Raw genomic sequence first — 23643 nt, forward strand, 5'->3', positions numbered from 1 at the left:
TACCTTTTTTTTTTTTTTTTTTTTTTTCTTTTTGGTTTTTCGAGACAGGGTTTCTCTGTATAGCTTTGCGCCTTTCCTGGAACTCACTTGGTAGCCCAGGCTGGCCTCGAACTCACAAAGATCTGCCTGCCTCTGCCTCCCGAGTGCTGGGATTAAAGGCGTGCGCCACCACCGCCCGGCTTATACCTCTTTTTTTTAAACATTGATTCTGAGGCATTCAGCATCTAATGGCATAGGAGTCATATCAATATCATAGAAGTCATATCAATAAATACCCAAGTGGAGGCAAAGGTATGTATCCCGCCCCCCCCCCTCAGGTTAAATATATCGAAGCACCTCACTTAGAAGCCCAGGTCTCTAGGAGACCGTAAGTCTAGAACTGAGAGGCTATATCAGACCGGAGACTAGTAAGCATGGAGACTGGTCACTGGGTACCATAGGCAGGCACTGCTTCACGGTAAAGACCACACTAGCTGATTGCAACAGGTTCCACTTTCCCAGCAAGTTAAGGTCAGGGCTGTGGGCATCACACGCAAATTCAAAATCGCACCAACCAGGTTCTGGCCGTAGCGGGCCACGTGCACGAGCTTTAAGGTCCCGCGCAGCGGAAACGCGTGGGCGGCACGTGGCGGCATCCGGCGCGCCCTGGAACCAGCGGCTATGGACGTGGGCGCCGATGAATTTGAACAGAGCCTCCCACTCCTGCAGGAGCTTGTCGCGGGTGCGGACTTCGTGGGTAAGGCATCCGGGGTTGGCAGGCCCTGTCACCGGAGTCGCCTGCCAGGGAGAGCCTGGGGACTGGTGTGTGTGGTTCAGTACCGGATCGGGCGCCAGGCCAGAGGAGTTCAGAGAGCGCCCCTAGGAAGGAGAGGAGGCTTTCCCACGGGGCCGGAAGCCATCCCACCCCCAGCCCCTGCTTCTGGTGTCCGGAACAGCCCCGTTTGAAACCATACCCCAGGCTCCCGTTGTCTGCTGTTGATTAAATTGGCTTCTCGAGTACCCAAAAGGTGTGCGTGTGCGTATGTGTGCACACGTGTACCACCTGGAGCACCTCCAGTGTGAAGGGCGGCGGCTTGCTCTGTGCCTGAGGACTCGTCTCCTTTGCTCTCCCGTAGGTCTCGACATAGAGTTCACAGGTCTGCGTTCAAACTTGTCCCGGCCCCAGCAGATCAGGTACTGCCGCTGTTGAACAGCCCACAGAGAGGAGCCTTCCTCGCCTGTGTCTCCTTAATCACACCCCGTGTTGGGTATTTTTTTTTTATGGGTTGCTCCCACCTGTTGAGAGAGAGAGAGCTTTTGTTGACCAAATGCTATAGTACACGTTCCCTAATTGTGGTAACAAGGACAACCGGGCCCTGATTGAGAGGAGCTGAGCCTGCCCCAGAGGTCTTGTGCCGGCAATCCGACCCCTCCTCGCTGGTGCCATGAGATGCCTCTCTCTTCACAGTCTTTTTGATTTGCCGTCTGAGTGGTATGTGAAGACCCGTCAGAGTGTTCAGCAATTTACAATCTGTCAGATTGGTGAGTCTGATGTTTAGCTCTTTGTTACGGATCGGTGAAGAAGGTGTTTTTTTTTTTTTTTTTTTTTTTTTTTTAACTGTGTAGGTTTCCTGTTGCTCTTTGATCGTTTTTCAAAGATATTGTGTGTCGCTTTGTATGCTTGTTCTGTTTTCATTGTGTGTGTGTGTGTGTGTGTGTGTGTGTGTGTGTGTGTACCACTTGTAGCGTTTACTGTGTGCAAGGTGGTGGGAGTGGCTTTTGACCAAGCAAGAATTTACCAGCATTATTTTGTGGTCCAGACAGACCAATGTCAGGGACAATCACTGTTTTGTTTTTGTTTTTGTTTTTTTTTTTAAATAAATCTTATTTATTTATTATGTATACAACATTCTGCCATGTAACTTTGCACGCCAGAAGAGGGCACCAGATCTCATTACAGATGGTTGTGAACCACCATGTGGGTGCTGGGAATTGAACCCAGGTTCTCTGGAAGAGCAGTCGGTGCTCTTAACCTCTGAGCCATCTCTCCAGCCCGAAAATCACTGTTAAACCTGTTCCATCATTTGAGCAAAAATGTATGTGTCAGTGAGTATATGTGATTTAATTTTTTTTTTTAGATTTATTATATGTCTTTAGTGTTTTACCTGCATGTGTATACATGCCCACAAAGGTCAGAGGAGGATGTCAGATCCCCTCTAACTGGAGTTACTGATGGATATGAGTCACCATGTGGGTGCTGGGAACGGATCCCCTGTCACCACTGAGACATCTCCCCGGCTCCAGTGTGTATGATTTTTAAAAGAAATCCTCCAGGAACAGGATTGTACACATAGTTTAGATTTGGGATTTTTATTTTATTCTTTATTTGATAGCGTTTGGAAGTCTGTGTTCCCATACAGACCTGGTCATTTTCGTGGTTCCATGGTATTACAAACTACAGATTAGGACTTAGTGTCCTAAATAAGGTCTATTTAGTAACTGTTTGTTTATAATTAAATGCATTTGCAATATTGACGGCCTTCATATTTACACATGACTGCACTTTGTGCACCTGGAATAGTTCTGTCAGTGAGACTGCAGAATTAGTGTGTGCATTCAAGTGTTGATGAATACTGCCAGCCATTCACAATGTTTTCAGTGACCGACACCAGCAACAGTGAGTGTACATTCCCGTACGAAAACCCTGGGAAAGTCTGAAAAATTTTAACCCAACCTGATCGTCTAAAAACTACTCTTAATTTTATTCCGATTTACATTTTATAATAACTGGGGTCAACAACTTTATGTGAAGGACTAGATAGTACCTAAGGCTTTGCAGGTGATGTGATTTCTTTTACAAGGCCTGCCTTTGTAATGGGGGTCCTGACTTTTTCAGTAAAATGAATTACAGATACAAGCTCTGGGCCAAGTTTTACAGACCCCTGCTTTCTCTGGAGAGGAAAATTTATGTGTGTGCACATCTGCTTTCTCTGGAGAGAAACATTTATGTGTGTGCACATCTGCTTTCTCTGGAGAGAAACATTTATGTGTGTGCACATCTGCTTTCCTCTGTTTTTGGACTTTGCTGCCTCTTTTTTTTTCTTATATATTTGAGAAGTACAAGAAATTACTCTTAAGTTTTTTTGTTCTATAGAGAACTTTGGAAATTTTCCACTTTGAGTGGCTTATTTACTTAGTAATACAGGGATTTTTAAAGTAATCAAATCTGTCTTTTTTTGTGGGTTTTGAGTTAAAGTTTATTCCTTATTTATGAGTGTGGGGACACGTGTGGAGATCAGAAGCTAACTTGGTGGGGTACATTCTACACTTCCACCCTTACAATCAGTCCCAGGGATTAATCAGGTCACCAGGCTAACATGTAAGTGCCTTTGCCCACTGAACCATCTTTCCTGAGACAGAATCTTACACCGAAACCCAGGATCGCCTCGAACTTACAAAAATCTTCCTGCCTTAGCCTCTGAAGAAACTTCTAATCCTCCTGCCTCCACCTCCCAAGTACTGGGACTACAGGTGTGTGCCATTGGGCCTGACTCTTGGCTCCTTTTAAAGCTATGAAAATGCTGATCTAATACTTCTTGTGCTTGGAAAACTGGCCACCATTACATTTTGGTAATTTCAGCACAAGCTGTGGTATGGCAGGTCTCTCGCTGCAAGTCTTGTTTTTTCAGTAAGGTTTTTGTACCCCTGCCTCTTCTGCAGCCCCCTCCGAGTCTGTGGGTGCAAAGCGTGGGAAGGTTTGGTCTTTGGTTGACATCAGGGGCCTTTGCCTGGGCATTCATTACTTCTGCTTTTGCTGTTCTAGGGCTCTCTGTGTTCTCCAGCATTGAAGGAGAGTCAAACAAGTATGTATAACGACTATAACACACATAGCTTTTCCCGTCCGTGCTTGGCAGCCCTGCCCTGGGCGTGTGAATCACTCTGTCCTGGACACTCTGTTCTGACTTCTGGCTCTTGCATACATACCGTGCTCTGCAGATTGGCAGTAGTACCTTTCCTGTGGGGCCTCTCCTGGCCCTGTGTCTTAAGTGTTCTGGCTCTCCTTTCCATCGGCTGGCCCTCGTGCATCTTCGGGGAGTTAGTAAAAGTGTGCTGACATCCAGAGAGATGTCGAGCTGCCTGGAAGCCCTCAGGCACCATCAGTCAAAAGAACGTTGCATCTTTGGGGACACCCTTGCCGGGAAGCTGCTGCAGGAGGCTGACCCTGTGTGTGTTGGGGGTTACCTCCCAGCTGCTCTGGCTGAACATCGGGATCTTTTGAGTGGGCCACGGGCCTATTTCTGCTTTAGACTTTGCTCCCCGAGGACAGTATCATCGCTTATTTTCTTTGGCCCTACATAGAGCACCTAAAATACATCCAGCCCTCAGAAAACATATAGATACTTAAGAAATGAAAATCTAGCCCACCCCAGGGCCCAATGATGTATGTGCCTGGCTGGCTTTTCTGTCTGTCCTGTTCTAGTTGGAGGTTTCTCATCACGTTCTCCTTTATAGGTATGTAGCCCACTCCTGTAACTTCTTCCTCTTTCCTACAACGTTTGGGATCTTGGACTCAGAGTTCTCTTTCCAGGCGTCTAGCGTTCAGTTTTTGAATCAGTATGGCTTCGACTATAACAAGGTATGGACCTGGAGAAGGGGGCCGTGGCGGCTGTGGAGGGGTACCCTGAATGTCCTGAGTCGCCACCCCCCACCCCTTGTCTACGTGAAGCCAAGGTGTTCCCCCTCACTCTGCTGCCCGGCCCTCAGACAGCTCTTAACTAGGCATCTTGTTCTGTTCCCGTCTTCAGTTCCTCAAAAATGGAATCCCATATATGAATGAAGAACAGGAGAAGAAAATTAAGCACAGTATCCTGAGAGGGAACTGGAGAGTCCGAAGGTAGGGCTCACGTTCCCACGCGCCTTTGGTTTCCTGTTGCTGTTCCCATCCTGCTCTCCAGATGGGGATGCTGGCCCACCCGTCCACACTTAGCTGGGACGGATTTGGCCGCCTATACTTTCCTGAGAGGCCGAAACTCTTTCCCATCTCCTTTCAACTCCCATGTGAACATTAATCTTGAAAATTAAAAAACGTGGTTTGGGAGGTGAAGCTCAGTTACTAAAACGCTTGCCTCAAAGGACCCCAGTTTGATCCTTAAAACATATGGTTTTATAATCCTAGCATTGGGGAGGCAGAGAGAAGGGAGTTCCTAGGGCCTGCTGGCCGCCCAGCCTAGTGGACTTGGTGAGATTCAGGCCAGTGAGAGACAGACACTCTCACAAAGTGGTAGAGAATGCTCGAGAAAGGACAGGTTGCTTTCTCTCCCACCGCCAGTACCCTTCACATACAGGATCCAACATGGTGGGACACACTGGTCACCCTAGCACTCAAGAGAGTGAGGTAGGATGATTGTGAGGTCCAGACCAGCCTGAGCTACATAGGAAGATCCTCATCTCTAAAAAAGAAAAACAGAGCCGGGCAGTGGTGGCGCATGCCTTTAATCCCAGCACTCGGGAGGCAGAGCCAGGCAGATCTCTGTGAGTTCAAGGCCAGCCTGGGCTACAGAGTGAGTTCCAGGAAAGGCGCAAAGCTACACAGAGAAACCCTGTCTCAAAAAAAAAGAAAAGAAAGGGAAGAAAGAAATGAACTATTAAGTTTATTAACTCAAAAGAGACAGGAATTGAGTCTGTGGTGTGAGCTGAGGGATTCACAAGATAACTCTGTTGGAGGCACAGAGGGCGCTAAGACTCCAGTGTGTCTGTGTGGGCCCTAGCCGGCCTGACCCTGCTCAACATGGGCCTTGTCTGTGTCGCTGGACAGAGTGACCTCCCTTGGCAGGCCCAGACCTGGCAGCCTCCCACAGGTTTGCACTAAGGTCCACAGTGACCACAGTGAGGTGGTAGCTTGGGTCTGGTGGGGTGAGCTATGACCACCACTTAGTTGCCAGTTTTGAACTATTTAGTTCTTTGGGATTGAGATTTTTCACCTTCATCAGAAAGAAAAATCAATTAGCTTTGGTTCTGAAGTGTGGTTTTCATATGGCCTGGATAATCTTTGATATTTTGGTGGTTTTGTTTTGTTGTCTTTTTTTTAAAAACTTTTTTTTTTTTTTTTTTTGTATTTAGTATTGATGTTCATACAAAAGTGTAGGTTTTTTGAAAGGAAAGACAGGAAGTCACTTACAGAGCTTTACTGCTCAGCCTGCCTGCTTTTCAGAGGGGGGCGCCTTTCCCTTTCTTCTCTGGACACCCGCCAGGATTCTGAGCATGCCTGCTCTGACCTTGTGGACTTTCCCACTCTTCCTCTGAAGCCCCTCCCCTCCCCTCAGCTACTTGCCGACCCCCGTTGCCAAATCCGCTCCATTTCTTGAACCCTGACTCCGACGGCACAGCTGGCTTTCTGCCTCCCCTTTGTCTTCTTCCCCCACAGCTGTCTCCTGGATTTACAGCCTGCACGCCCTGTTGTTTTTCCCTTCAGACTCGAATTAAACGGTCCTCACGGTTCAAGAATAAAAACAGAGGGAAAACAATTTGAATTTTTTTAAAAAAATTATTTTATAATGCGTGGGTGTTTTGCCTTGCATGTATGTCTGCACCAGTGTGTGCCTGGTACCAACAGAGGCCAGAATAGAGTGTCTGATTTCCTGGAACTGGAGTTAGAGATGGTTGTGAGCCGCCCGCCATGTGGGTGCTGAGAATTGAGCCCGGGGCCTCTGGAAGAGCAGCCAGTGCTCTTAACCGCTGAGCCATCTCTCCAGCCCCCAGTTTGAATTTTGAATCTTTTGTTACTTTCAAGTGTTGAAGAAAGAGCTTCGATTTCTGACAGACAAGCAAGAGGGAGGATTCGCCCATGTCCTTGTCTTTTCCTCGTGTTTCCAGCCAGTTCATTACAGATCCTCGGGGAGCGCAGACGGATGTCCTGGCAGTAGTGTGCACTGCAGGGCGCTTGCTCTTCTTCCACCCCATCAAAGCTGGCTTGTATTCCTGTGGACCTCTGAAGAGCAGACATAAGAGCTTGCCTTCCTCTTGCCCGAAAAGATGTGGAGAACAAATGAGCATTTCCATTGTTGCTGTTAATTCTCACTATGAGGTCACAGCATTAAAAGCAGAGGTTCCAGGCACATTAGTCTTAGGATTGTCTTAGGTATGATCTCCGTCAACGTTTCTGCTTTCCTATGTTCATTTTTCAGCTCTCTGGATAAAGACCAAATTAAGGTGGTGATTGACAAGGTGACTCGGTGGCTGGACCTGGCTGAGGAAGGTGACCAGATGACTCTGTCTGGCATTTCTGGTAGGCAGGAGGCCATTCCTCCCCATCTGGGAGCATGGGGGTGTCATGCACCAGGAGGTGGGGAGCACATTCTCTTTCCTATAAGTCCTGATCTAAGATGCCTCATGACTGAGTCTGAGATATTTGCTCAGTAGGTAGCTAATCCTTGGGGTTAAAGTCCTGACCTGAATTCCCAAGTCTCAAAGGCTTTTTAACCTGCATTGAGTGTCAAGAGTAAGACTCACCCCTGAGCCGGTCATTTCCATCCCACTGGAGTGCCTGTTTTAGTAACTTACAGCAGTTTATGACCTAGTGCAGCAGTGCTCAGAGCATGGCCTGTGGACCCTTTGCCCCAGAGTCTGTGAGGTCGAAACTGTCTTCAGAGTGTTGCTCGGCCATGACATGTTAATGCTTTTGCGCCGTAATGATGATGGTGAAACCCACCTGCACCATGGCACTAGCTCTGGTCGGCTCAACCTCTGCTGGTAGCCACTGTACTCTCCCCGGCCGCTCGGGTCGGAAAGGAAACTTTACGCAAGACCCTCCTCGGCGGGAAATAACGTTCTCAGTTTTGTCAAGCCCCAGCCTTTGGTCGCCTTTTACTTAAATTCGGTGTGTCAGCCTAAGTGTGGAAAAACAAGTGTGCCAACTGCACCACTGCCGTGGACGGCCGAGTGGTTGTGTTGGGGGTGAGCACCTGGGTAGCGTTTTCAGTGGAGACCTGGATCAGCCGAGTGCATGTGTGCATGCCTTGGAGATCAAACTCAGGGCCTTGTGCATCCTAAGTAAGTACCACTGAGTGACATCTCCAGCCCTAGCTGTTTGTGCTGAAAAAAAAAAAAAAATTTTTTTTCTTTGTAGCATTTGTTGTTTCATGTGTATGGCTCTTTTGCTCTTTTGTCTGCATGTATGTGCACCACATGCATGTCTGGTACACAAGGTGGACAGAAGAGGGCATTGGATTCCTTGGAACTAGAGTTACAGATGGTTGTGAGCCCACCATGTGGGTGCTGGGAACCAAACGCAGGTCCTAAGAGCAGCAAGTACTCTTAGCCACTGAGCCATCTTGCCAGCCTCTTCTTTTTTTTATTTTAGTGGAATATAACTTCTCCTGGAAATTTTCTAGACCTGAGGTTATTTTGACCTGGGTATTTTTAGTCATTTTCCTCAAATGGAAAATCCTGTCACTTTAAGACTCTGTTTGCTAGCCATAAGAAACAGGTATGTAGAAGAGCGAGACTATAGCTCAGTTGGTAGAGCACTTGCCTAGCATGCACCAGGCCCTGGGTTCAATCCCCATCACTTCATGAAATCAGATGTGGCGATACACACATGATGTGGAGGCAGGAGCATCAGGAGTTCAGGATCCTTTTATCTGTATAGTGAGTTCGAGGCCAGCCTGGGCTACATGAGACTGTCCCAACAAAAACCACAAAACAGAAATTTGGATCCGTTGCCATAAGCTTGACAGCCTCTCAGCAGCGACCTTTCTAATGAGGTCAGTGGCTGTGTGTATTCATGCTTTCTATTGGTGTTGGCCTAGTGAACTGTGTGAGCGTCTGGAAGACAGACAGAACTGCAAGCCAGCGACTTCCTAGTAATGGGCTTATGCTGTTCCAAAAGCAAGACCCAGGGCAGGCCAATGGGTCTCGTGCCACCCAATGACGAAGTTCCCTAGTAACAGCCAGTACCTAAGGGATTACCGTTAGTGGACGTTAAACAGCATACAAAGACCATACGCAGCCAGCAGCCTGGTGCACACAACTTTAACCCCAGCACTCGGGAGTCAGAGGCAGGTGGGTCTCTACAAGCTCCAGACCTGTGTGGTCTACATACCAAGTTCCAGGCCAGCCTGGTCTACATGGTGAGACCCTATCTCATAACAAGCAAAAGCTCCACCTCCAAAAAGCCTCAAAGAGCCTCCCCGCCCCCAGAGTCACTTGAGACTGGTGACTTTCTCTTTTCTACCATCTGATCTGTTGGGCCTGGTTTTGGTCCTTTTGTTTGTTTCATTTTCTAGTGTTTAAGGACCACAACATAGCACAGTAGATCAGATGCAGAAGTGGATGTGATGCCAGTAGAAGTTAGACATTGTATTTCTCTTTCCCCTAAATGTACTATTTAAAAGATTTTTTAAAGGATTCATTTTATGTATGTGCGTGTTTTCCCTCCGCGTGTATATGTGCACCATGTGCATGTCTTAGGGGTCAGGATTGGAGTTTTGGATGGTTGTGAGCCACCACGTGGGTGCTGGGAACAGAACCCAGGTTTTCTGCGAGAGCAACAAGTGTGCTTAATCACTGATGGAGCTCTCTAGCCCCTGTTTCTCTTTTATTCTTTAGTCAGATCTTACTGTGTAGCCTTGGCTGGCCTGAAACTTTTTAGGTAGACCAGGATGGCCTCAAACTCACAAAGGTCTGGTTGCCTCTGCTCCGGAGTTCTCGGAGCAAAGACATGCCCCACCACACCCAGTTTACTAAATATTTTTGTTTGAGAAACTAGTTCTTTTTCTTTTTCTTTTTCTTTTTTTTAAATTTTATTAGATGTATTCGTTTTTTGTGCTTTTTTCTTTTTATTTAGATTTTATTTCTCTTATGTATATATGTATGTATGCATGCATGACTGCCTTTATTCCAGGAGAGGGCATCAGATTCCACTATAGATGGTTGTGAGCCACCATGTGGGTGCTGGGAATTGAACTCAGGACCTTTGGAAGCAGCCAGTGCTCTTAACCACTGAGTTATCTCTCCAGCCCACTAGTTATTTTTCGTAAGTGTTATTTTTTTTTTTTTTTTTGGTTTTTTCGAGACAGGGTTTCTCTGTGTAGCTTTGCGCCTTTCCTAGAACTCACTTGGTAGCCTAGGCTGGCCTCGAACTCACAGAGATCCGCCTGGCTCTGCCTCCCGAGTGCTGGGATTAAAGGCGTGCGCCACCACCGCCCAGCTTCGTAAGTGTTATTTTTAACTTTTTGCTACTGAAGTGCCTTTTGTGAGTTGTAACTAGTACTAGTTTCTAACGGTTCATATCAACAGCTGCAAACTACAGGAACAACCAGGTGAGTGTCCCCAACTGAAGAGCATTCCTGAGACCCCAACTTTTGAGGACTTGGCCCTAGACCATCCCAGCAGGCACGTGGCCTGGGCGCCCTGGAAGCAGGTTTCCGGTGCAGTCCACCAGCCACAGGCCCTCAGCTTTATTCTTCTCAGCCGTCTCCCATGGGGAAGGAAAGTTGGAAAGTTCGATGGTGTCCCAGGGTCTGTGCATACCTTGTGCTTCCTCCATGCAGGGTTCCAAGCCTTTGAGGTCCAGCTGGTGCTGAGGCAGGCCCTCCCCAACATCTGGACAGTGCTGAAAGACGAGGGGGTGAGTCCTCACCCAGCTGTGCCTTCCTAGCGGCCCCCTCATCTCTGTCTCTGTCTCTCTGTCTCTGTCTCTCTGTCTCTGTCTCTCTCTCTCTCTGTCTCTCTCTCTCTCTCTCTCTCTCTCTCTCTCTCTCTCGGTCAGCCACATTTGGCCTCTGAAAGGCTTTTTATCGTGTGTGTGTGTGTGTGTGTGTGTGTGTGTGTGTGTGTGTGTGTGTCCATCCCTGTCCATTCCTCCCTCCCTCCCTCCCTCCCTCCCTCCCTCCCTCCCTCCCTTCACTCCTTGTTAAAGAGGTGCCTGCTTTCCAGCTGCATCCCCAGGCACGCACTCTCTCTTTCTCTTCACGGCAGGTGGTTGTGAAGAAGGTCAACCAACCTCATCGCTGGTACCTTGAGCATGCCTCTTGCGACCAAGTCAGCTGCTGGAAGGAGCAGATCCTTCTCTCTGCAAGGGGCTTCTCTGTGTTTTTCCAGATGTTGGTGAAGGCCCAGAAGGTAGGAAGCATCTGTGTTTCCTGTTTTTTTTCCCCATCATCTTTTGTATTAATTGTGGTGGATTTTGAAGGCTTCTCTGCCAATAAAATTATCTTTCAGTAAAAGGGGGACCTGTAGGGCCCTGGCCCCCGTTTTGGGTAACTGTTGCCTTGCTTGCTGACCTTGACCTTGATATCCTCCCTATGCTAATTCCCTGCCAGGTTCCACCCTCCTGAATGATTAAGGGAAGTTCCTTGTCTGTGTATCCTGCATAATGGGTGTTAACAGCTTAGATGCAAGATTGTAAAACATCAGTAGCGAACTTCTGCCCTCCAGGGTTCTCGCATTGTGCTATAAGCCTGTATTTAAGACCTCCTCCCTCCTTCAATAAATGGCATACGACATCAAAATGAATGAATGAATGAATGAATGAATGAATGAATAAATAAATAAACGAACAAAATCGCAAAATTAAATGAAAAAAAATTTTTCTTCACTTAACCTTATTCAGAAGGCCAAGAAAAGATTAAAGACATCTTTTTTTACAATAAGTGATTCCCAGGGGATGGGGAGATAGCTCCGTGGTTAAGAGCACTAGTTGCTGTTGCAGAGGACCCAGGGTTGATAGATTCCCAGCACCCACAGGGTCTCTCTCGCAGCCATTTGTATTTCTAGTTCCAGTGGGTCTGACTCCCTCTTCTGGCCTCCGTGGGCGCCAGGCATACATGATGTATAGACAGACATGCAGCCCAAACACCCGTAGAACATGGACTGACTTGCTAGTAAGACTGTCAGGTGACTCTTTGTTTTCGCTAACCAGCGTCATGGACCCGGCCTTGTTTGCCTGTGGTGGCTCAGTCTGAGGAAAGACGATGCGTGTGACATGCCCCTGCGTTTTGTCCCTTCCCGCAGTGCAGGAATTTCAACAAGTACCTAAAACTGCTTAGAGAAGCTGTGTCTTCCTCAGAGTCCCAGTGTGTACCCTGCCTGAGGTCTCCACTGTTCACTCATTTCCTCCTCCTCCCTCCACCTTTCTCCCCCTTCCCCTCCCTCCTCTCTTTCTCCTCCCTCCCCCCCTTCTCCCCCTCCCTCCCTGTTTCCTTCCATCTCAGCAGTCCCCTTACCTTAAGCGGGAGCTGAGACAGCGATGCTGGAGTATCAGGTGATGTAGAGCTGTGACTTTAGTGAAAGAAACGAAAGCCCGATTCCAGACGGAGCGGCGTCAGAGCCGAGTTTAGAATTCCCTTCCTCTTACCTGTTGCTTTACTCCAAGTAGCCCTTGGTCGGACATAACATGATGATGGACCTACTGCATCTCCATGAGAAGTTCTTCCGACCTCTTCCAGGTAGGGGTGAGGCTGTGCTCTCCTAACCTCAGCTCTGTGTTTTGTTTTGTTTTTTAAGATTTATTTATTATGTATACAGTATCCCTGCAGGCCAGAAGAGGGCACCAGATCTCATTATTGATGGTTGTGAGCCACCGTGTGGATGCTGGGAATTGAACTCAGGACCTCTGGAAGAGCAGCCAGTGCTCTTAACCTCTGAGCCATCTCTCCAGCCCCTGTACCGTCTTCTGGGTAGAGACCAAGAGACTTCCTCGAGGAGGGTTAATGTGATTACACACCCTCTTCTTGTGCCGAAGCTGTGACATTGGGCAAAATCGGAATTGTGTGAAGCAGAGAGCCCACCATTCCTTGCTTAGTGCCTTGGCTTTTCCCTCTGTTCTGAGTCCTGACATACTTGTGAATAGTGTGTGTTTGAGCTTCAGGTTGGCTTCCTCCTCACGCCATTATAAACCTAACAGACGTCGTTTCGTTGACTACACAGGCTCCTTTTCCATGCTGGAGCCTGGGAATGGACAAATGGCAGGGTAGCGTAGTGAGTTGAGATGGCAGTAGCGACCTGGGCATGGTGGAGGGATTAAGTGAATTTGTAAAGGTGTGCCACACACTAGATGGAAAGGGGCGGAAAACTCTGGGAAGGAGTTCTGCAAAACAGGCCTGGGAAGAACAGCCACGTTGGAGCATGCTGGAGAATTTAAAGGCAAATAGTAAGAGGCCCTCAGAAAGCCCGAGCAAACAGGAAAAGTTATCATGGGAAAGGGGCAGTGAGGCACATGGAGAAGTCGCCGCAGCTGGAGCGGTCCTTGTCGCTCTGGGGCCTGTGGCTGTGGCGAGGTGCTGCAGCCACACAGTGCAGGAGGGACCTGTGGGAAATGTGGGCCGTGGGCAGGTGGAAGGAAGGGGTCAGGACCTTTTCACATGTCCAGTGAGGCGTCAAAAACCACAGTGTTGAAAACGGCACTCAGGTGGGCACAAGGACCCCAGGGAGAGGACCTGGCAGAAGTTACCATTGGGGAGGAAAGGGGAGTGTGGTGGGGAGAGCCCTGGGGCGCTCTGTATGGGAAGCGTGTGTGGCGAGGGTCTGTCTGCAGTCAGCCTCATTAGCTGTATGCGGGGTAACTGCACAGAGTATAACCTATCAAGAGCCCATCAGAAACCCTTCTCCTACTAGGGGGCTCTTCTTAATTGTAAGGTGTTCCGTTGGTTTTTGTCTTGGACTGTGTTAGCTGATGGCTGTAGGTAGGGCCTGGAGTTTGGTGGAAAGCCATGTGACCTTTCCCATAGAAACTGGCAGTAGTGATGGGTCTGGAGCGTCACAACCCTGGATGAGGGTTACGGATATTTCCAATCCTCGTCTGTTCTGTCTGTTACCGGTCAGCGCTGGTGGCAACTTAGCCTCGAGGGTGGGTCTGTGTTGTTCCCACGAGCCCACAAATTCACGTGTCCCCATCTGGACCTTCCCCCTCAGAAAGCTACGATCAGTTTAAGCAGAACATCCACAGCCTGTTTCCTGTCCTCATTGACACCAAGAATGTGACAAAGGACATCTGGAAGGTAATGAGCAGGAGGTTGCTTTAGGGCAGGGGCTGTTGAGTCTGTGCAGGTGACCCCTTTCCCTGGATTTGAACACATTCCGAGCCCCAGCTCTGTTGTCTTTGTGTGTAGATGTGTGCTTTCCACTGGATAACAGCGCAGTGGTTTTGTGGGGCTTTTGTTCTATTCTTCAGAGAGGGCCTGGCTAGGCCCTCCTGCCTCAGCCTTCCTTCCACGTACTGGAATCAGAGGTGTAGACCATCATGCTTGGCCCAAACAGCTTATTTTAGAGCTCAGTACATATTTTATAAACCCGTGAGGGATGCCTAGGGAGAGGGATGCCTAGAGAGAGGGATTCCTAGAGAGAGGGATGCCTAGAGAGAGGGATGCCTAGAGAGGGGGATGCCTAGGGAGAGGGATGCCTAGAGAGAGGGATGCCTAGAGAGAGGGATGCCTAGAGAGAGGGTCAGCCTAAAGGATGAGGGACCCCTCATAAAGTCTGGAGAAGTACTGAGGCCATGGGTTCTCTGACAAAATCACAAGGGAGTTTGCAGACTGATCCCAGCTCTGCCGTCCACTTCATGTATGGTCTAGAGTGGAGCCAGGTGATATTTTGAAAGCCCGCCCCCCCCCATGACTGTCCTGAAGCCCAGGCCACACACTACCTGTGGAAAACAGAAGCACCAAATGGCTTTAAATGCTGTTAGGAATTAAACAGAATAACAGCAAGGGGAACCCATCAGTGTTCTAAAGTCTCGGGGTGGTGGCTCAAAGTGGCTGCTGGAGGAGGGGCAGCAGAACCGGAAGGGGGTCTCCGTCCGGTACAGGTTTGCCCAGAGAGGCCCTTAATACTTGACCTTCACCTGCTTCATCTTTGATTCTGGGACTTAGTAATCAGATGTCACCCCAAGACCTTCTGATCCCAGCATGCCGGGTATTCTGCATGTATGGCCCGGACTTAGTCCAAAGTCTCAGATTCCTGTGTTCTCATACTTCTCTAAACAGAAGGTGTGAGTTCTCTGGGTGACGCTTACTTCTAGCCGGAGTTATCGGGACATCTGGTCTCCTGACCCTGGAGAAGCAATAGGGCGGATAGGTCCCCCGGGGTGGGGGCGGGGGGAGGTGTTGAGGCCGGGATTTGCCAGGTCTGGGTAGTGACCCTTTGTGAGGCCTGTAGCAGATGCTGACCCCAAACCCAGTGCCTTGTTCTCCACGATTGCAGGAACTGCGTTTCCCACGAGTCTCCAACCTCTCAGAAGTGTATGACGTGCTGAGCAGGTGAGGAAGGGGCTTCTGGAGCAAGGCCTGGTGGCCTCAGCTGCCCAAGCCACAAGGGACCCCTGAGATCTTTCTCTGGTTTTAACTATTCCAGGCCTGTAGCTGGAAGTTCTCCTGTGTCCCGCAGCCACTCAGTCCCAGATAAACACACAGGCTTATTATTAATTACGAACTGTTTGGTCTGTGGCTCAGGCTTATTGTTACCTATTTCTATTAATCTATATTTTGCCACATGGCCGTGGTGTTACCGGTCTGCTGGCATCTTGTTCCTTGGGATGGCGTCTGCCCTGACCCCCCCCCCCCCCAGCTCTTCTTCTCCCTGTCTCTCAGCTTGGATTTCCCGCCTGGCTCTTACTCTACCTTACCATAGGCCTAAGCAGCTTTATTCATTAACCAGTGGGAGCAACACACATTCACAGCGTGCAGAAAGACCGCCCCACAGCACAAGCTCCCTGGCTTTGATGTATTTGTATGTCATTGGCATGCTTTTCGTTGGACAACAAGACAGTAACTTTGTGGTACAGCTCCCTATGACCCAGCTGCTCATGCCTTTGTCCTGCCTCAGACAGCATTCTTGACCCCACTTCTGAGAAAAAGGCATCAGAGGTCAGAGGCCAAGTCAGCCTGCTGCCTGTCCCCTGAACACTCAGCAGGTGCTGTCATTTTCACCACTGTCCCCTGTCACCAGCAAACACAGTCGTCTCAGTTGTTTGAGGCGGGATCTCAGGTGTCCCAGGCTGGGCTCCCCCCACTCTCCCACCCCCCATGTAGCCAAGAATGGCCTGAACTACTACTTTTTTTTTATTTACTTTTATTTTATGTTCATTGGTTTTTTTTTTTTTGCCTGCAGGTCAGATCTTTCAGTTACAGACAGTTGTTAGTTGTCATGTGGGTGCTGGGATTTGAACCCAGGTCCTTTGGGAGAGCAGTCAGTGCCCTTAACCACTGAGCTCTCTTTCCAGCCCCCGGGCCTGAACTTCTGATCCTCCTGTCTCCCTGTCTCTCTGCTTCCCCAATGCTGGGATTACAGGCGTGTACCAGGATGCCTGGTTTTGTGGGGTGCTGGGGTAGACCTTTCACAGCTGAACTGTAGCCCACATGCCTTCCTTGTTTGCGGCCTGCAGGGCTGCTCTCTGCGGGCTCACTGTCCTCTCCTCGCCATCTTCCTTCTCTTGGACTCTGCCCACCTGTTCCTTCCCTGGGGATCCAAGCCGCCACCTCTCATTTCTCTTACCATCACCACTTAAAACTTAAAACCAAGCTACCCGTTTTCTGACCTTCCTCCTGGCTCCCACGGTAACCCTGTGGTTTTGTCATGGACGTGTGTGAAATATGTGGAATAAAAAGGGTCAGAACTCCTTCCCTGGAGGGAAGCCTTCCTTTGGTGAGGCGCCTAAAACTGCTGTGGTCGCATGTCTGCTCCCTGGAGACAAGTGACCCACCTTGTCTTTGGTTCCTTCAGCAGCCTCACGCATGCCCACTGCTGTTAGGTTTTCTCACTCTTCTCGCGTTCCTCGGGGTACCTATGCTGGCACTTGACAGGATGTCGCACACAAGGCATTAGGGACAGGCTGTGGCACCTGTGCTGGTGAAGGCTCGCTTTATGGTGCCTTGGAGCTCGGGCTTTCTCCTCTCCATTTCTCTTTTCTAGTGGGAGGGCTGGTTGGTCTCCTTGATTGTGTCTCTCCTCATCTCCTAGGATGTGTGTGCGTGTGTCCGTCCGTCCGTGTGTCCATCCGTCCGTCCGTGTCCGTCCCTCCTCAGCACCCCTCTTGCCCAGCACCCTTTTTCAGCAGCCTCCACCCCTCGTTCCCTCTGTCACCACCACACACTCCCTTCTGTGTGTTTGAAGCATCAGGGATTGAACCTAGAGCCTCGTGTGTTAGAGCTAAGAGCTCTGCCACTGAGCTGCCGCTGTAGCCATCAGAGTAGGCAGCTCTGGAAGGCCCTCTACCATCTTCCTTCTCCATTTTTCTTCCCTGCATGACTTGCAGACATCTTCAACTTAATATTCACTTTTGTCCCTTAGGCCCATTCCAGGGCCTGCAACATCTGCTGAGTCTTTAGGGCACCAGGCTCAATGCTGATGGCCACGTGTCCATTAAGCGGGCACTAGAGTGAGGGGAGAATTCTTCTTAAACTCCCAAACTCTGATCCCATGCTTCCTGGATTTAAACCCAGGATTTGACACTCACTGGTTTCATAACTTACTTTGAAGAAGCCTCAGCCTCGCCATCTATGAAGTGAGCAGCTAAAACCCTGTTGTAACTCAGGAGGTGGCGGTGAGGTCAGGTGAGGTCAGTCATGGGGGAGGCTGAGGACAGGCCTTGGGCTTGGTCTCTGCTTGTTGAAACTTAGCAGCTGTCACTGCTGTTGACAACCCTTTGACCCTGAGAGTGGTACGGGGCACAGGGACAGTCATGATGGCCATTCACGTAAGAAAATAAGGGCCCAGAGAAGCTCAGTGTCCATAAGTAGGAAAGATTCTGGGTGGGAGCGAATGTGGTAGAAGTTTCCATACTTTCAGATGCGGTCACTCCTCTGGGCCCAGAGCCACGTGGCCTCAGAGCCGTGCCACCCACACCTACCTACTCAGTGGTGTCCAATTGCTGTTTCCCTGTAGATACCTCTATAACCTCTCTTCTCTCCACTCTCAGGACCACAGCTGTTTCCAGCTGTTGGTTTTTATAGTGCAGGGATTGATCCGAAGGCCTTTCCACGTTAGGCAATCCACATCCCAACACTTTTTAAAATATTTTTATTTTGAGGCAGGGTTTCACTAAGTTGACCAGGCTGCCTCTGAGGTCACTGTGTAGCCCAGGCTGGCTTGACCCTTTTGTCTTCTTGCCTTTGCGATCTCAGTGCTTTTGGAAGTCTCCGTGTGCCTTGGAGCACCCCCCCCACCCCCTCCACCCCCCGGTCTGCAGCCATGCTTTCCACAAGGGCCAGATCTGCTCCTCACTGCTCCCTGCTCTTCTCAGCTTGCACGCCGCCACTCGTTCCTTCAGCCAAGTTCGTTCACGTGGCTCAAGACTGTCCTCCAGTGCCGCCTGCTTCTGGCAGCCTGGTGACCTGATGCCACTATCCGGAAGGACCCTGGAGTTTCTGTTTGTGCCCCAGGACACGATGTGGTTATCTCTGTACCTAGAGACTCCAAGCTCCACAGGGCAGGCAGCTGCCTGTTTCTGTGGTGTCCAGATGTTTTCCACAGCCTGGAACAGCCCAATTAGAGTCCCTTTTATCTTTCTCTTGTTCTGTGGCCTTGTCAAGACCTTTTCTGTCCATACTTAGATCCATGCCTTTTATTCTTAAAACATTTTGGGGGAAGAAGATTGAGACAGGGTTTCTCTGTGTAGCTCTGGCTTTCCTGGAACTCACTCTGTAGCCCAGGCTGGCCTCGAGCTCACAGAGATCAGCCTGCCTCTGCCTCCTGAGTGCTGGGATTAAAGGCGTGCACCATCTCACTGGATCCACACCTTTAAAAAAGGATGTGCTGAGTGTGTATCTTTATAACTTAAGAAGCTTGGGGACAAGAGGAGTTACTTTCAGTGAGTTGATCTTTTAACCCCCACCCTTTTTTTTCCCTAATAGTAACTTGAATCCCACTCAGAATTCTGGACCAGTGATTATTCATGCGAGACAGTGTAAAAAATACGGTATGTCCCTGAGCTCTGGCCCTTTGCACAGTTGGCCAAGTACCCTGGGGCCGAGATGAAGGTTCTGTGGTCCCCCGGGCAGCAGGCTGTGGAGGTTTGGGTGGGCATTCCTTCCTGGCCTGCCTGCCTTTGCTCCACACAGCCCTGCCTTCCAGATATGCTAAGCCAGAGAACGTTCAGGTCATAGGAACCTGATTTCTCTTCATGGGTGGGGTGTAGTCTGCCCTCTCTACATGGCGGGGACCAGGGTGACAAATGTTTATTTTGGAGAATACATGGCAGGAGAAGGGCACACAGTGTATGCCACAATGGCCTTGGTGGTTGAGTGGGATGGGGAGAGAGACTTCTCCCTCGTGATGTCTTCTAATCACTGTCTGACTCCTCTCTTTTGGAAAACCACTTCAGCCGAGACTAAGTGCCCCCACGAAGCAGCGTATGACGCCTTCCTCTGCGGGTCAGGTAACATGTTCCTCAGAAGGGCAGTCTGTCTGCTCTGGTGATGTGTGCTGGGTTCATGTTGGGTGGCACATAGAGCTGAGTTTGCACTTTTCCACAAGCCTTGAGACCGGTTACATCTCTAGCTTTTTCTTCTAGTTCTTTTGAAGGTGGCGCACTTGCTCCTGCAGAGGGTGCATGGGTGAGTGTCCTCCCTTCCATCCTGTTACCAAGTCCCCAGGTCTCAGCCAGGACCTCTGGGTCACAGGACCACCAAAGAGAAGGAATGTGTTTCTGTGGGTTTCTCACCCGGAGCCAGCAGCCAGTGTTGAAGCAAGGAGCCCTTTCCTGCCTCCCCGCCTCCTGCCTGGGTCCTGCCCCTGTCTTGGCAATGGGGAAGTTGGGGACCCACATCAGGGGACCCACACAGTAGGGTTTGACTAGCGTCCTAATTCCTCCTAGAGAACGTCCTGGCTCAGAGCCTGGGTTTTGTCAGCTCCAAGTGTTCTCACAGCTGTTGGGAATGACAGTGAGGCAAGAAGACAAGATGTTCAGATGAATTACGGATCACAGGGGTCCATAAAGGTTGCAGGGAGCACGGTGACCAGGAGGGGTGCCTGGATGGAGGAACACAGAAACCCAAATCAGCACATAAATGCATTGCCCCTGGTGGTGACATCCTCATGCCCCTGGGCTGGCATGTGAGCACCAAGAGCACCTTTGATGTGTGACAGAGCTGTTGGTGGGTCACACTAATTCCGTAGGACTGGGTACCCACAGAAGGATTTTTATCGCCACTGTGACCTGACCTGTTCTTCAGAACTGGCCTAGAAATGTTTTGAACTATAATCTGTTAATTTAGGAACTGCCTAAATTGGTCTATTTTGGCCACAGATATAAATACAAATGCTGTGTGACATATTGATGTGAGGCTTATAGCTTGTGTGAGGAGCCTGCCGGCTGGTCCTCCTCTTCCCTCTGACGGGGCGGCATTCAGGTGCTCGCTGGCAGGTGCTATGTGCCGGCACAGAGTGAGCTGCTTGTGGCAGGTAGCGTGGCTCAGGGCCTGCGGCCAGGGCTCGCCCCCTTTGTTCCTTCCTTTTAGCTGCGTGACTGGGAACCCTTCTCAGGTTAGAGAAGCTCCTGGCTGTCCCGGCCTGCCGACTCGGGGACCTGCATTTGGGGTGCAGCTGGTGGGAAGGCTGGTGGCAAGGGGTGGCCGTTTGGAGTCAAGGGTGCCGTCACTTTAGAGAGGATAAAGTGGAGTTTCCTCCAAAGGAGGACCCCTCATTCTCTGAGCCTGCTGCCAGTGGCTGGTCAGCAGAGACCAGAAGCTCTTGGTCCAGACTCTGCTTGTTATGTGTGAGGGAAGCCCACCGAAATGAGCCCCAAGACTTGGGAGAGGTGGAAAGAGAGGTGCCTGAGGCGGCTCTTCCCTGCTTTCCCCCCAGAGCCTTAGCTATGACTGAGGATCTGCACAGAAACCTGTGTGCCTGAGGGCTTCCGGGTTTTCTCTGTCCCTGCAGCGGTGGCCCTGCCCAGGAGCCCACCTTCCCTCAGTACCTTGATGTGCTGGCGCCTTACGTGAACCAAGTGAATCTTATCCGAGCCGGGGTTCCTAAAATTGTGAGTATGGCTCACTCTGCTCCCTCACCGGGCGTGTGCTCCGCGGTTCTGATGGAAGCGCAGTGGGAGCCGAGGAGGAGGTGCTCCCCGTGACACTGGTTCCTTCAGTTTTTCTGTCAAGACCCACGTAGACTGGCTCCTCCCTTCCTTCTCTCGTTTCTGCTCCAGCCCCAGGTAGAGTTCTTTCTAGGTTCTCTAGCGTTTTCAGTTGCATGAATCTCTCTCGGTTTTGTTTTCCTAGAATTTTTCTGGCCCCGATTACCCCAGTATCCGCCCTCCTGTGCTGATCCTCACCGTCAGGAGGTGGCCTGGGGTCAGCGAGCAGCAGGTCTACCGTGAATTCCAGAACCTCTGCAAGTTCGATGTCAGGCGCTTCACCCGAAGCCAGTTCCTGCTCCTGACCAATAAGTTTAAGGAGTAGGTACCTGAGTCCAGGCCCCTCCTCTCCTCCCTGCCTCCCGGCCTTCAGGGGCTCTGGCCACACTGTCTTGCTGACGCGAGCAAACTTCTCTTGGCAGTGCCCGGAGTGTCTTGAAGGAGTACAGGAGCCATCCAACCCTGCAGGTCTCCCTGTACCGCTACTGGAGACATTCCCCCAACATCACCTGCCTCTTACAGTGAGTGACCTGCCCGCCGAGGCCCCATTTGGTCTGATTCTGGCCCTGTCCACTGACTGCTCTGAGTTGTCAAGCGGTTGTTGATAGGTGTGAAGCAACGCTTACTCATTCAGAACATCCCACTGGAGTGAGTGTTGGGCCCTGCGTTCTCAGTGAACCAGAGTGGAACTCTGAGCTGGTTGGGAGGTAACAGGAAGGTGATAAGCAGCTGAGTGGACCGTATGTGGCATTGGTGACACGCATATTAAAAATGTAAGGAAAGGTGGGGACCGGGAGAGACCCGAGGTGGGGAGTGCAGAGGAGATGATGGGAGTCTTGGTAGGACTCGGGGAAGTGAGGAGTGAGCCAGGCTGTGGGGAACGCAGCCAGGCAGGGGCAGCAGCCCTTGAATGGAGGTGCCTGGTGAGCAGAGGGCCAGTGAAGGGAACAAGCAAAGGGATCAGGTAAGGAATGGGTCCCATCCGGTGGGGTCTGTGCCTGTGAGGGCTGTGGATACGGGATTGAGAGGAGGAGGGACGTAATCCAACTCCCATCTGCAAAGCCTTGCAGCCTCCCGTGCCGATGGGAGGGGCACCAGGGAGCAAGTATGGCTGTGAAATGGTCCAGCCTGGGTGAGGTTGGGGCCCCAGTGAGCCGTGGACAGTCTGCTTGCGGACAGCCTCTTGTCCTGCCAGTCTCTGACCTACATCTCTGGGGAAGGCAGCATCTCTCTATTGACCCCGAGAGGCAGACTCCACTGGCACCTAGAGAGTGGTTGAAATGACGTCTGTGCTGGGGATGTAGCTTCCCTAGCATCACCGAAACTAAATGTGGTGGTCCACATCTGTCAGTACTTGGGATGTGGAGGACCAGGAGTTCAAGGGCATCTCTGGCCACATAGAAAGTCTGAGGCCAGCCTGGGATACTTGAGATCTTGTCTCCAAGAAAGAAAAAAAAAAGACCTTTGGTTGGACAACATTGGGAGGAGGGAATGGAGAGCGGAGCCTGTGCTGGTCCTGCTGGTCCCCAGGCAGACCCTGCCCCGCCCAGGCCTCATCTGTGTCCTTGTCTTACAGAGTCTGCAGCATCGTCACCACCTGGGCCATGGTTGCCTTCGTCCTGGGAAGATGGAGCCCCAGAGTGCAGTGAGCCGCCTCAGCTTCTGCCCTAGCTTCCCAAGATGGCCCTCACGGCCCGTCTGTATGAACCAGTTTGTTTTCAGGCAGAGCTATGTGGTCCTTTGTAGATACTTTGTTTTGTGCTGAATGTGAGATTCTGTAAATATGATGTTTTCAGGCAGACCTGTGTGGTCCTTTGTAGATATTCTGTTCTGAATATGAAATTCTGTAAATATGACTGATGATAAAACAAAAACAAACAAACAAACAAACAAACAAAACCCTTGCATGTAGGACCTTTGTCCGTGGCCAGTGTACATGGCCTGTAAACTGCCGGGTGAAGTCCCGGCCACTTGGGTTGGAGCCACTGCCCCAGCGTGCCCAGAATTTGGGTGGGTATGTGTGAGTGAAGGGGGTATTTGACAAGGAGCTGGCGGAGAGGAGGGAAGGGGCTGCTGGGGCTTCCGTTGATGCTGTGTGAGCCCCACACTGCAGGTACCTGGCCAACGCCGGGATGCCAAGAACAGTGAGTGAGACCTCCAGAGCTCCAGGCTTGCGGAACTCGTGGTTTAAGAACGGGAGGAGAGCAGTGGCAGACAGTGGTGCTGTGGAGGAAACCGCGAGGCACTGTCACAGAAGGGAGGGATGTCAGTCACCCAGGCTCGGGAGGCACGGCCTTGCTGGGGACTCAGGCTCCCCGAATTCTGTCCTGCTGATTCTGCCGCAGCCGGGCAGCCCGGGCAGCCTGTGAAGTCCACGGTCCCGTGGTCGGAGCAGCCCAGCACTACTGTCCCGTCACTGCTCGAAGACTGGACACAGCCATCTCACCAGAGTGCTTTGAAGACCTTAGTTTTCTCCATGAAGAGAGGAGCTGTATCGTGTTTCTCTCCAGAGCTGAGAAGACGACCCAAGCGTTTTTTTCCTCTACGTTTGTGGGGTGGAGCGAACTGCCCCCCCCCCCCCCCCCCCCCCCGATTCT

The 23643-nt window shown here is 50.6% G+C and overlaps 1 protein-coding gene across 2 annotated transcripts; it reads left to right on the top strand.

The window, feature by feature from the left end:
- The first annotated feature begins 298 nt into the window (after positions 1 to 298).
- Pnldc1 (PARN like ribonuclease domain containing exonuclease 1) lies at positions 299 to 22945 on the top strand. Of its 2 annotated transcripts, none has more exons than XM_076552875.1 (19): positions 299 to 721; positions 1116 to 1173; positions 1448 to 1521; positions 3803 to 3842; positions 4492 to 4615; positions 4785 to 4873; positions 7164 to 7264; positions 10530 to 10606; positions 10957 to 11100; positions 12356 to 12425; positions 13891 to 13976; positions 15178 to 15233; positions 18825 to 18889; positions 19295 to 19348; positions 19484 to 19526; positions 20851 to 20950; positions 21192 to 21367; positions 21469 to 21567; positions 22623 to 22945. In XM_076552875.1, exons 1-19 carry the CDS (start codon positions 661 to 663, stop codon positions 22693 to 22695), a joined length of 1590 nt encoding a protein of 529 aa, XP_076408990.1. In that variant the 5' UTR covers positions 299 to 660; the 3' UTR covers positions 22696 to 22945. The 2 variants fall into 2 exon arrangements, with proteins under 2 accessions (XP_076408990.1, XP_006978092.1); XM_006978030.4 differs by having other exon boundaries at positions 300 to 736.
- Positions 22946 to 23643: the final 698 nt, after the last annotated feature.

The sequence above is a fragment of the Peromyscus maniculatus genome, chromosome 16 (assembly GCF_049852395.1).
Source record: "Peromyscus maniculatus bairdii isolate BWxNUB_F1_BW_parent chromosome 16, HU_Pman_BW_mat_3.1, whole genome shotgun sequence".
Lineage (NCBI taxonomy): Eukaryota > Metazoa > Chordata > Mammalia > Rodentia > Cricetidae > Peromyscus > Peromyscus maniculatus.